Source organism: Pelobates fuscus, chromosome 2 (genome assembly GCF_036172605.1).
Source record: "Pelobates fuscus isolate aPelFus1 chromosome 2, aPelFus1.pri, whole genome shotgun sequence".
In the NCBI taxonomy this organism is placed as follows: domain Eukaryota; kingdom Metazoa; phylum Chordata; class Amphibia; order Anura; family Pelobatidae; genus Pelobates; species Pelobates fuscus.
In genome coordinates, this window is record NC_086318.1 from 390,625,556 (window position 1) to 390,639,429 (window position 13,874).

The following is a 13,874-nucleotide window of genomic DNA, read 5'->3' on the forward strand; positions in this document are numbered from 1 at the left end:
TGACAAGATCTTTGGAAGTGCGACCATCCACCATGAAGATCATGCCCAGCCCCCTTATGCTAGGTATTTCAAATTTTATTGTAGCCATGGGCTGCCATTAGTTTTTATTAACCTGTAAGTGACCTGGTCACAGGTCATGAATAATCCAATCAGAATGCGATGTTGATAACAAATGGGTCACTTTGACATTTTCTTTCTAGCCTTTCACTGCATTTTCCCTGCAAGTTCTCAGCCAATCCATGTAGTCATAGTAATTAATTACAGGACCATGTTTTGGTGATTGGATAAATGTTGTTGGTTCATAAAGAGTTAAGTTACATTTTTAGTACTTTTTCGTGACATCCTTTATTTTTGTTTTTACTTAATTGCCACGTTTTATCCGCGCTTCACTTATCCCAATGCCTAAAGTCTTGTCTAGTAAAAGTTTCCGCGTGTTTAAAATTGATATTTTTATAAATGTTTTATCACTCCAATATCATTTTGTTTCAACCTCTTAAAGAAGAGCAGTAAGCTATATAGATCTGTTTTGGGTTTTAATATGTTGTTTAGAAAGGATTGCACTCTTTAAAAAAAATAAAATGAAAAGAATCGGGACATCAGCTATATCTTATACCGTGGAGCAAAAACAATCTTGGCTGTTCTAAGCCTGAATGTTTTTAGTTTATTGCAAATCCAATACATGTTACTCATTGAGACTGTGCTTTTACATGATTGCAAATCCAATATATATTGCAGAGCGAGGACAAGTGTTTCAATCTTTTACTAGTTTAAACTCCTGTTCAAATTTGAACTTTTGTTAATCTTACATGAGCAACATATAACGTCTACACTTGGGTTTAGACAGATGGGCACGTTCGTTGGTATAGATTTGTTAAGATCGAGGAAAAGAGAGAAAGCAACACAAATCTCTCTCTGAAATCATATTAAAAAGTTTTTTTTCTGTTATGTAACAATGGACAAATATAGCATTTTACAAGCTAGAGAGTTAATTGTAGGAGCCTGTTTTTTCTTTTCTTTAGGATGTTAAAAACATGTTAAAATTCAAGTTTTTTTCCATAATCATTTAGGAGGTATGGAAATGGTTTGAGATATTGGCATTTAAATGGTGTGGGGGTTTCCTTTCTCTTTATTTTGTTCAAGTGGATTGCCCCCAAGTTTAAAAAAACATAAAAAAAATAATGGGTTTTCCCTGATTGGTCTGCCATTCTCCATCCTGAAATCAGTAAATCTAGCCAAAAACAAGTAAGCCATCCTTAAAAGGGGGATGGTCTTCAAGTAGAAGCAGTAAGCAGAATTTGAAGGCAGACCCAAATAGGGAGTGGGAGAAATAATATTCGTTCATTTTTCTTGGAGTTTAATTTTCTGCCTGGTAATGAGCAGTCCGCCCTGGCAAATTCCTAGGTTTGCTTCAGAATTGCTACCAATACCAAAAATAATTCTTTATCATTATATATTTTTTTTATTTGTATATAGTCATTATAGTTGGAATTCAGTAGGTTATTAGGTAGTATAGATAGCGATTAAGAAAAATATTCATTTGGAGAAGGGATGCACCAAAATGAAAATTCTATTCCGAAACCGAAAAGTCAGGATGCCCTTGGCCAAAAAACGAAAATTATTATTATTATTTTTTTTTTAATGTATTACACAGTGGATGATGCCATGCAGTGTTATATTGTTTATCCCCACACACACAGACACTATATATTATATATCACACAGTATATTATATTTACTGTGTGATATATAATATATAGTAATAATAAATATAATATACTGTGTAATGTATAATATCTAATATATAATGTATAGTAATAAATATTATATACTGTGTGATATATAATATATTATTTATTACTATATATTATATATTACATAGTATATTAGATATTCTACATTGCACAGTATAGTATATTTCTTACTATATATTATATAATAAATGTACTTACTATACTGTGTAATATGTAATATACTATACTGTGTAATCATATATAATATACTATACTGTGTGATATATAATATACTATACTATGTAATAATATTTAATAAATATACTATACTGTGTGATATATTATACTGTGTATTATTACACAGTATAGTATATGACAGTATATTTATTACTATATATTACAGTGTATGATGCCATGTAGTGTTATATTGTGTGTGTGTGTGTGTGTGTGTGTATATACACTATATTTGTGTGTATATCTATATATATATATATATATATATATATATATATATATATATATATATATATATATATATAGATAGATAAATATGAAGCTCAGTTTATCCCCAGGCCAGGGGGGAGAGATCCCTGTACTCCTGGGATGGCCGCCCCCGAATGCTGATTTCTGGTTCCGTTATCAAGCCCTGTGGCCCGCCAGCCCCGTGCTGTCCCACACTACCCCTGTCCAACCCTGCAAACCCTCCATGCCCACCGGGCCGGCCATGGACCGGGAGAGACACTTACCGCAACAGCTGCCTCCATCTTGGATCCATGTATCCCTGCTGACTTCAGCAGAAGTGACCAGTCCTTGGCTACCTGGGCTTATCACCATGGAGACGGGAGGAGTCTAAGCGCTGACAGCCATTAACTGCTTATGGTCCATGGTCACCCCTGACCCTGTCCCTCCTACATAACATTATCGTTCCTTCCCTGGTCCATAGGAGTGATGGCACGGGGACAGCGGCTCATGGAATAAACCTGCTCCCCCCGTAAATTGTGATCTCTGGATATTGTGCCCTCTCATACTGCTGGCTACTAACCGGGCATTGTTCCCCCTCATAAGGGGAGAGGGTGTAATTTTCGGAAGAGTTTGCCCATTTTTGGCCGAAATGGGATAGACCCATTTTCAACCGAAAATTTCAGCAGCCGAAATTTAGGTGCATCCCTAATTTGGAGGATTCTCCTGTTCACCCCTGCTCATCAGTTTTCTGTATAAAGCTCTTTGTGTTGGCATACTCCTCTATACTGAGGGTTAGAGAGAATGTTTTTAGTTCTGTTTTTTAAAAAAAATCTATACAGGTAAGAGCAATTACACTGGCACAAATTATAGATAACGTTTTGCAAACTTAATTAGCAGGTTAAAGAGGAACTGTCACATGGAACTGCCAGACAGATATGCAAAACTTACCTATAGGTTGTCCCTTTTATTTTTAATTTGCAGTACTTTAGTTTTCAAATTTAAATTGTATGCCTGCTTGGCTGGGCACAGCTAGTTTATTGTCCCCACAGTGTCGTACACACAGGTGCATACTTGTCTCTCAATGCGCATGCATGAACATTTTGTTGGTTATAGACACATTTTGTATATTTACACAAAGTTGACTATATTATCCACAGTTTTTATGGGTAACAAAGTCATTTTAATTAATTCCATTCAACATTTTTAAATTGATCTGTGTTATATACTTTGCCTTTAATTTAACCATTTCTTGTGACACAAATCGTGGTTGTACATTTTGATAACGGTTACATGTGTATGTTTTGATAGTGTTGAAATTGCTGACTATCTAATATATGCAAAGGTAAATAGCCACAAATCATGGAATGGGTGACCGTGTAACCCCTGTTCATGACTGTTTGGCATACACATTAAACATTACCACATTCAAAGAAAGTTCAGAGTGAAATTAAGAATAGCTGCAGGCAATGTTTGGTTTGTAAACCATTAAATGGTAGCAGGCACGTACTACTAGCTCATATGACTTATTGGGCTTTGGTTAATTGTGCTCTTTAATACTTTGTTTTTCTAATACAGGCATTGGTTTACTCCAGGGACGCGAAAGGACCATAATCCGGTAAGATCCAATTTCATTCTCTCTTTTTTTTTTTTTTTTTTATTCTGGGGAGTACAGTAATAAATGAAGGAATGTAGCGATTCATTTGACACACTTAGGCTGCAAAACTCTGTCACGCGATTAGAAATTATGTAGGTTTGTCAGCAGCCAAAGTGTATGCATCACAAGTGACATAAATTGGTATCACTTTAAAGAGAAAAGTCCATTCTAATATACCCAAGGCACAACGCAAGGCTTTAAGTTTGCTGGCCTCTGATCCAATCATTTGTGTAAGACCTGCTGGCAAGGAGGGAACAATCAGAAACTATTCTGATTACCGAGCAGACATTCTGGAACAAGTCTCAGATGACCCTACCTATAAATTGCTTGATCATGATCCTACACAGGATTTTGTTCATCTAGTATCAAGTTGATTTGAATCTGCAGTGGCACATGATACCATCTTGAGAATATTGGCGGATTACCTTTGGAAAGCGTCCCTCGTTGTCTATCCTTGTACAGTTTTCTGAAATCGCCCTCATTTACTGGTCTCTTTTGATTTTGAAAGTGTCTACACAGTCATTCCCCCATCATGATTGGGGTTGTTATTGGTAATGTAACTGATTTGGAGACCTCTTGTTTCTATTCTGGACCAACTATTAATTGTGTTTTGGATATGTTTGCTCATTAGGTCATTTCTTTCCTCATTATGCTCCATGGTTAATTAGTTACCACGGTCGCCATCTTTTATTTTTTTATATCTATATATGTGTATATAGTTCTTTGTGTGTGTAATAAATATAAAATTCTTATCTGTGTGTGACAATTCTATGGCCAGTGGAGTGCACTGTATTCTCATAAATCAGTTACTGTTTTTTGTGGATTTAGAAATGACATTTTATAATGTTTGATATTCTGAGCGTGGATATACAATCCTTCATTACCTCTCAGAAACACAAGTGATGGTGTTATACAAACCAAGCAGGGACACAGTGATTCTTTCAGTCTGTGTTCGATACGTACTGAATTTTAACTCGACATGTAATCATAAAACTCTCCTTTCCTGACCAATATGCCACCAAACATTATTGCTACCATGCCTTATAATGCAAGTCCTGTTTTTTCTACATATGATATTATTATGAAAAGTCTGAGCAGAAGCAGTTGAGAATTTCCTAGTGGACCTCGAAATCCAGCAACTGTATATTTTCAGTAAGAAAAAAGGGTAGCAGCTGAGGCTTTTAATTATAAAGTAACCTGGGTAATTGTTGGACCAAATAAAATCCCATTTGTCTTAGCCAGCCTCATTTGAAATCTAGTCTAGTTTAGACATTAAATGGACACTATAGTCAACCAGACCGCTTCATCTCATTGCAGTGGTCTGGATGCAGTGCCCCTGTCCCCTTACCTGGCTGTCCATGAGTTATGTGACACACAAGCCTCATAATAAAGCATTAACACATTGCTTTCCTATAGGGAAATTTTGAATGTGCACAATTCCCCTATTGCTTTATAAGAGGAGCATTAGATTGAACCCTTTCAGAGGAGGCAGGACCTCCCTCATGACGTTGGCAGGGGAGGAGATGACAACAGGGCCAAATGAGCTTGGACGGTGGAATAATATTTTTCTCGCGCTATACTGTTTTTTACTTGCAAATATCTCTTAGAAAATTGCAGCCAGATTTTGGTGTAAAGTGTACAGTATGCTCTAAGGTGCTTAGCCTGTTGAGTTAGGCTATTCCTGCTCTGATACAATAAAATGTCCTAATAAATTACATTTTTAAAACTGTCAGCACAGAAAACAATTTTTAAAAGATGGTTTAACTTTAGGAAACTGTAAAAAAAAAAAAAATATATATATGTATTAAGGCCGTTTGGCCTGTATTTGTGGGAGGGGCTTAAATTAATTCACTCCCCTATATAAGGGACACCCCTTACCTGACTCATATCGCTTGAGGTCAGCATCAGAATGATGCTATTTGCCCCTTACACAAATATATTTGTATTGCAAATAATTAATGGTTGACAAAAATAACGCTTCCCTTCCCCCCCCCCCCACCCCCTCCTTCTCGCCATCTCACCCCCAAAACAACTGCACAGGACTAGCCTGAACAATACATATTTATTTTGAATAAAGATTTATCTTGTATTATTATACCAGTAAGTGAGAGCAAACTGCACACGTTCAGGGACCTTAATCATTATATGGGCAGAAAGTCCACTGTTTTGTTATATTTGTTGGCATAGTAAAACAATAAAAACAAAAAAAAACTTTCAAATCTACCTGGTTTCTACACAGAATGCTATCCAAATATGGATAGAATTGATATTGTAATTGCAATAGTGATATACCAAGTAAGGGTCCCGCTCCGGGCCACAATCCTGCTTCTAACCGCTCAGTTTTACCTTTAACTTACTGCACTGGATATGGACACATATGCAACTGGTTCAAGTGCTCTATTAAATCTGTCCACCCCACAAGCAATTCTGCTAGCCCAAACCCATACATGACATTTTATTGCTCAATGTGTCAGGTCCTATTTGTTAGACTAATGCAGAAAGCACATGGGGTAATAATCATTTTCTATGCAACTACATTTTTATCATTAAATTAACATTTCATTGAATGAAAATGGTACTATTTATTTTTCCTTACGTATAGTTTACAATGCGGCTCAGTCAATGTAGTTGGCAATGAAGGTGTCCATTTAGCTGTATCAAACACTTCTTGTTCTCTATTGGACACATCAAACTGATGCCCTTGAACCTGATTGTCAGTCTTACTTTAAAAGATTGACTATATGACACAGAGCAGTGTGACACCGAATCCTTGGCTGCTTTGTGTCTTGATGTTAAAGACTGATAAACAAATAGCATCTTCTTTGTTTTGAACAGCAGAGCATTTTCATTGATAGTGGGGGGTGTTCCTGCATATGTTTGTACATTGTGATAATGTATTAGAACAGTTCCATGCTCTTTAAGCAGCTACATTTATCTTTCTGCGTTCCATCCTATTAAATATGTAAATAGCATGACAGAGCCGCTTTAATAGTGAACTGTAAGCGCCGAACGGAGTATGAAACATCAACATACAAGAGCTAAAGTTTGTCAAGTCCTTTTCAAACAATGTTTAAGATGAAGTAGTGAAGAAAGGTTTTTTTCGTACCAATTGGTTGTTTTGAACTTGGTTTTTAATCTAGATTGCAGAGGTAGGTACGGGCTTATTTATGCTTTTCAAAGTTTGAACCGTTTTAATCAGGCTTCCTGGACTGTTGTGCTGTCTATGTTGTCAATGGGCGTTAAAACCCACCAGTTCATGACAGCATAGAATGTCATGGGGTATTTGTGTTTGATTTAAGAGTTAAAATTAACAGGGTAGTGGACGCATGTCTTGTTCTGTGTAGCTTATCAGCACACAATGTAAAAAATAAATAAAGAAATACCTTGATCTTGTTCCTGAATGTTTCACACATTCAGCATTGTAGCTATGAATATCAGGCTGAGTACCATTGTAAAATACATATATATCCTAAATTGAGTTTGGCTACATCTTGGTGCAGATCTGTATGTTTTATGTGCTATAAAGGGAGTTAAAGGTCCAAAACTGATCACTGCAGTTTTTAAATGTTCTTAATCCTCTGAATTTACCTGCCCAGCATTTAAAATTATATATTTTTTTAAATATGCACCCAGGGAAATTTTATTCTTGTATGTGCAGTGGTTTTCTTTTAGTAAAATGTTTTTCTTTTTCTTTCTGTTTTCCTGTTTAGCTGTTAAGAGAAACCCGTTCAGACAGGGGACATAAGAAGAACTGCTCAGTAAAAACTGCTAGCAGGTAAGAGAGCAAGTATGCAAAAACATTGGCACAAGCCTTGTGATATCCAGTGACCTGAGCAGTGTATTGGCAGTGTATTGTCAACTGTTTGTATGCATAAAAAAATGTAGAAATGTGTCTGTGGGTATCATATAGGCTGGAAGGAGAAATATGTAGTGAATATGGCAAAAGAAAAAAATGAATATAGAACTTGTATTCATATGTACTCGCTGTTACATGTAGTTAGTAATAATCTGATTGTTAGAATTTTGGTTGGCAAATACTTACTTGTTTATAACAAACTAGGGATTAATGGTAAAAAAAAAATTTTAAAAGGTAAAAACAATGTTTTAATAACGTTTAAAAAATACCATCCATCTTTACCCAGTCCTAAAAATTAACCCCATTCCCTGCCAGTTGATCACTACCTGCAGTGATCAAAATACAGTTCACAGTATTTTAAAATTATATATTTTGCTAGCTGGGGTGGGTGAGAGTTATGGGACATTGGGGAATTTCCTGTTAGTGCTGCATACTGCTAGTTAGGGGTTAACAGTAAAAACCACCAATATTGCTTTACTGTGAGTCTTTTTTTACATTTTATACTAAAGAGTTAAAGACGAAATGGGACATGACCTTAATCAAGGTGAGCTCCAGAATGGATTATCGATCATATTTTACTTATAATCGTATTAGAAAATATGTTGAGGAAGTTTGACATTCATCTGGCATCTCATTTTAAGTCTGTACAACAAGCTCATCAAGGTGCAAGTGTATCATCTGCAGCAGCTCTGATAGCTTATTCAAGTATTGGCTTTTCAGAGTTAGTTACCATTTTTTTATTTATTCATTTAACTTTTTTTTATCACAGTTCATATTCTCCCCACCAATAAATAAAATAAAATAACTGGGAGAGTGTGATTTAAATTCAGTAATTTGACTTTGATGTGTTGGCAAAATTTTTTTTTTTTCTTATTCTTCGAACTTCTCTATTTACTGTGTGTAAAGGTAAACTGTAAGGGTAAATTGGACACATGCTTTAAAGCACTGTAAGAATAGTGCATTGGAAATACTAATGAATTAAATGTAAAAAATATACTCTTAAAATTCTTTGCAGATTAATTGTTTAGAGGGTCTGCCTGCAGGTACACGCAGCCCCTCCCTTACAAAGACATAGTTCTTCTCTTTCTGCTCTGTGGGGGCTTTTCTTATCCCATAAACCCTTGTCCAACTCTAGTTTATGGGAAAAGTAATTTATCGCGATGATCATTTTCACACATCAGTTCTGATCAGTGTAAATGTAAACCAGGGGTCGTCATCCTGGTCACTACCGCCCACTAGTGGGTGATTGAGGCTTTCCTGGTGGGCGGTGGTGGGTTCTGCGTCACAGGCCTTGCTGTGAGCCCTCTCGGGACGGTGAGGAGATCAAAGATCTTTGTCACCGGCCCGCTGGCACTTGGTTCCAGCAGAGGGAGGGAAGGACCCGGGAGGCTCTTTGTTCCTCTGGTTGGAGCGTTGCAGCGCTTTACCATGGCAACACTCTAATAAAGTGCTGTGCCGCGAATTGTTTATCTTTATCCTCAATTACAATGTTTGCTCTGGCTTTGCCTTTTACTGAACTGGATTGTGTAGTTGTTTGCTAAATCTTTAGTATAAATGAAAAAAAAGCATCTGGTGAAAACTTACGTTATAGGTGTTTTTCATTGGTGTAATTTTCAGATTAGCAATTATTAAACGGAAAGTGCTTATGTCGAAGTTATCTAAAAACCCACTGTTTCGATACTTCTTATAAGCATTTTACCATGATCAGATTGGTGAACAAGGAACATTCAGTTATCACAGTCCTGCCGAAGAGGAGCTAGTGACACTTTAATGGTACCATCGGACAGAAAATTCAGCACCTAAACAAGGAATTAAGAGTACTCTTCTAACAATTAAACACTCCTGCAAAATAATTGGCATTTGTGTATATGCACAAAGTGTTTGCGCATGAGCAGAACAAACACCACATACACAGCTATCCCAACACGATTTTGCGTTTCTTGTCTCGCTTCCGTTTTCTGGTGTCCTGCATCTGGGACAACAAGAAATTATCCCCAGGAAGCACATCGCGAGTGTTTTACTAGGTGCGCAAGCTCTGTGCAGCGGGCACTAGGACCATGCAGAGAATGCTTCAGCAGTGTTCTCTGCATGGTTCTGAAAGCTGGGGGCCGGCCCACTCTGTCCCAATTCCCCAGACTAGGTAGTTGGGAAGTATGTAAATCACCTCCCCTTATTACATGTGCAAGCAACATTCAGTAACAATTCAACATTCCTCAGTTAAAGCAACTAACAGACATTAAGCATGGCAACTACAACCAAACATAGCAAAATTAACAACATAACAAATACACACGTGCACAGTACGTAAAGAGACAGTTTGAACACCTTAAAGTACAGCACACACTACAATGTATCGGCAGCACATAATGGATAAATTACATATCTGTCACTTATTGTTTTGTTGTTGTTTTTTCTTTGTAAACCTCAGATGATATTGTCTTGTGGAGGTTTTTTTTTTTTAATATAAGGTCATTACCAATAGTATAATGCTTTGTAAAATTTTAACTGTGGTCGACTCAGTAACTTTCACAAGATATCAGGCAAAAGAGTACACAGAGTACATTTTGCAAACATTTGCTGGTAAAACAGTAATTCACTCCTGCCAACCTTTGCCCCTATACCTTCCAATAATTAATTGAAATCCTAGACATATTATTAGGACTAATACATGAATGTACTCATCAATTTTAAGATGTTTTTCTTTTGTTGAGCTTGTAGTGTAGAAATTAGTTTTAACAAAACTGCAAAAAAAATGTCCTCCCCTCCAATAATTTGTCCTTTAATGATTTATTCACAACGCATATTGTACAAATCACATGTTCATAATTTGTATGGGTGCACTTAGAGAGAAAGCAGGAAATTACAGGTAAAACAAGCAGCAAAATTGGCAAAACTGGCTCGGTCAAGACCACACAAAACCACACTTACTTAGCTGGAGACGTGTCATTGAGAACATTTTATTGTATTGACTTTTGTTTGCTTTACTTTCTTACATTTTTGTTTGTTTTTGTTTACTAATTCATTCCACCTTGAAGGTAGTTTTATTAGGTCGATTGCCAATTAGCTGTTTGTGTTCCCTACAAAAGAATCTGACAATTAGCACTTTGACATGTGATTTTTCAAAGCAACATGATGTATCTAAAATAGTTCAAAGGAGGTCAGCGTCTGAATAGTAGGTGTGTTTATATAAAAAGTCTGAAAAATTATTATGTTAAGTGGATACGATTCAGAAATGACTGCATATCCAACATAGGAATGAGAAACATTAGTCACAATTCAAGGCGCACAAGCAACAATATAAGGGCACTTCACAGGAATGCAACCATTCGAATGGACACAAAAATAAATCAGCACCTCTATCCCAGTCTCTATGGCTGGAGCTTCACAATGCATAAATGTGTGATACAAAGTCTCTGCTGTAAGTTGCACAAAGCTTGGGTCCAGATCATTGGGGAGAGTAATATGGTCTAATGAGAAAAAAAATGGATACCCTCCACCCTCAAAATAATCAACCATGGACCTATAGTGGTATGGTCAGCCATCTTGTGGATTATTTTATTTTACGGAACTCCCTAGGTAGCAAGATTTCTTCATTTTATAGAAGTGAAGGTGTTGATTCAGAGGGTGCACCCGGGCAAGTGCTCCCCCCGATATGACGACGGACAGTTACCCATGCTAGCAACCTGTATTTGAATTTGAATTCTTTTTTTAATTTTTTTATTTATTAAACTATCATATTTGCACTTCTCATTTTTTAAACTTTTTTTCATTTAATGAAGTTAAATTATTATTTTTTAAATAATGTATATTGATTTTTGTGTGAAAATTTCAGTTTTTGTCTGGGCAAACGACAATGTTTGGTCATACTCTACTCTTATCTGACTAACCACTGCTCTATTTTTCTTTCCTGCTGCTAGGCAAGGTAACTTGAGCATTAGCAGTTGCTTCGATAACCTAGTCTGACCCAACCTGGCTGCCCTGCCAGGAAAAAGCTTTACATTTTCGCACAAAAATAAATATACATAATTTTTTTTAAAAAAGTATAATTCTTTCATTACATTTAATAAACACTTGTCCTTTTAAGTAGCAAGGCCAAGCAGCATGGTAGTGAGAGAGTCCTTAGCATGATCTTGCTTTTTCACAAGTCTTCTCTTACAGCACCAAGTGCTGTGATGGCAAGGACTTGACGCTATATCATTGTCCCCTGCACACATTACCTGGCAGCACACATTTGGGGTTTGTGTTGGCGCCCTAGTCATAATTATTTTTTCCAATGGGTCTTCATTAATGGCACCACCATATTAGTGTTTCCAAGATTAAATCTCATCTGCACTTAAGGCATGCCTGGTCAGGACCTCGTGCCGTTAACAGCACTGTGTTGACACTCGGAATCCCATGAGAGGCAGCACTGGAGGTAGGTGAGTATCAAGTGTCCAGCCATTGACCAAGTTGACAAAGGACGTGGAGATTGCCTTAAGCACCACCCTTTGTCAACTTGCAGGTTAAAGATAAGGAAAGGTAGTCCCTACTTTTCCTTATGTATAACCTTTTAGGTAATATTGATATTTGGGGTGGCAGCTTTCCAAAGGACATAGACCACTTTTCAAATTTATATAAAAAAAAAAGAAATGACAAAACCGCTTTAGGCATTCGTATAAATGTAAGGGTTATGTAGGCGGGTTAATGTTTTAGTTGCTGCCCAAGGCTGGTGGAAATAATACTTTTAGGGGGGAGCTATTTCAACTACTGCCATGAATTCACATCGAAAAATGTCTGGATTTAAATGGTGGCATTGCCATTTACATTATTTACAAATAAAATTTCTTGCTTTGTTGCAAGGTTGGTTTGTTTTTTGTTTTGTTTAAACTGTCATTTCAGAAAAGTAATAAACTGCAAACAAAAAAATGTCTCTAGTACAAATGTATAAACAAAAACAATTTGACACTGCAGGGCCTAATTGCAAATTTATAGGACTCTTGTGTGCGGAAAGGCAGTAATTCATGTTTAAATTTGTTCTGATAACACAGATCATGTTACTTTGTTCCAGAAACTTAACACAATTACATTGCTGTTAATTATTTGCATCTAAGGAGACAAAGATGTGCATGGATCCAGCTTGCTCCATTTATTGTCATCTGTTTGGGGAAAAAAAAGTCCTAATTTGGAGGAGATAGATACCTATTTGTCACTGTTGTTGGTTTGCCAAAAATAAATTAAACCATTAATTACTCTGTTTTTTTGAGCAGCTGTTAATAGATTGAAATCTGAAAATTGAACATTAGACTGCTAGTTGAATTGATGTACTATTAGTGACACAGCAAGTCCATCAACTGATTTAAGGAAGAATAAAGGTGAATCGTTACATAAAATAAGTGGAAAAGTCAGTTCAAGATGCTTTTTTCCTCTGACAATGATTTTTTGTGGACTTTATTTAAACAGAGTTAACCAAAATATAGATGCACAATTGTAAAACTACATCTCCCAAAATACTTTTACATTCTTTGGCTGTTAAGGCTTCTACAACAACTGGGAGGGAATCTTCTATTAGACCTCCACTGATTTAGAATATTTTCCCTATAAGGATTTGCCAGACTACTCCAGATCCCGCTTCCCATTTAAGACTACTCCAGATCTTGCTTCCCAAGTCCGACAACTCCAAATCCCGCATTCTACGTCCAACAACTCCATGTCCTACTTCCCACCTCTGACCACTTTAGATCCCACTGCCTAACTCAGACCACTCTAGATCTCACTGCCTAACTCAGACCACTCTAGATCCCACTGCCTAACTCAGACCACTCTAGATCTCACTGCCTAACTCAGACCACTCTAGATCTCACTGCCTAACTCAGACCACTCTAGATCTCACTGCCTAACTCAGACCACTCTAGATCTCACTGCCTAACTCAGACCACTCTAGATCCCACTGCCTAACTCAGACCACTCTAGATCTCACTGCCTAACTCAGACCACTCTAGATCCCACTGCCTAACTCAGACCACTCTAGATCCCACTTCCTAACTCAGACCACTCTAGATCCCACTGCCTAACTCAGACCACTCTAGATCCCACTGCCTAACTCAGACCACTCTAGATCTCACTGCCTAACTCAGACCACTCTAGATCCCACTGCCTAACTCAGACCACTCTAGAGCCACTTCCCACCTCAGAC

General features: G+C 36.9%; 1 protein-coding gene across 1 annotated transcript in view; it reads left to right on the forward strand.

The window, feature by feature from the left end:
* GPATCH2 (G-patch domain containing 2) overlaps positions 1-13,874 on the forward strand; it is a 114,915-nt gene that overhangs the window by 70,027 nt on the left and 31,014 nt on the right. Inside the window, exons 7-8 of the mRNA XM_063443822.1 lie at positions 3,768-3,807; positions 7,557-7,621. Coding sequence (XP_063299892.1) covers positions 3,768-3,807; positions 7,557-7,621 — 105 coding nt within the window. The remainder of the gene's footprint in view (positions 1-3,767; positions 3,808-7,556; positions 7,622-13,874) is intronic.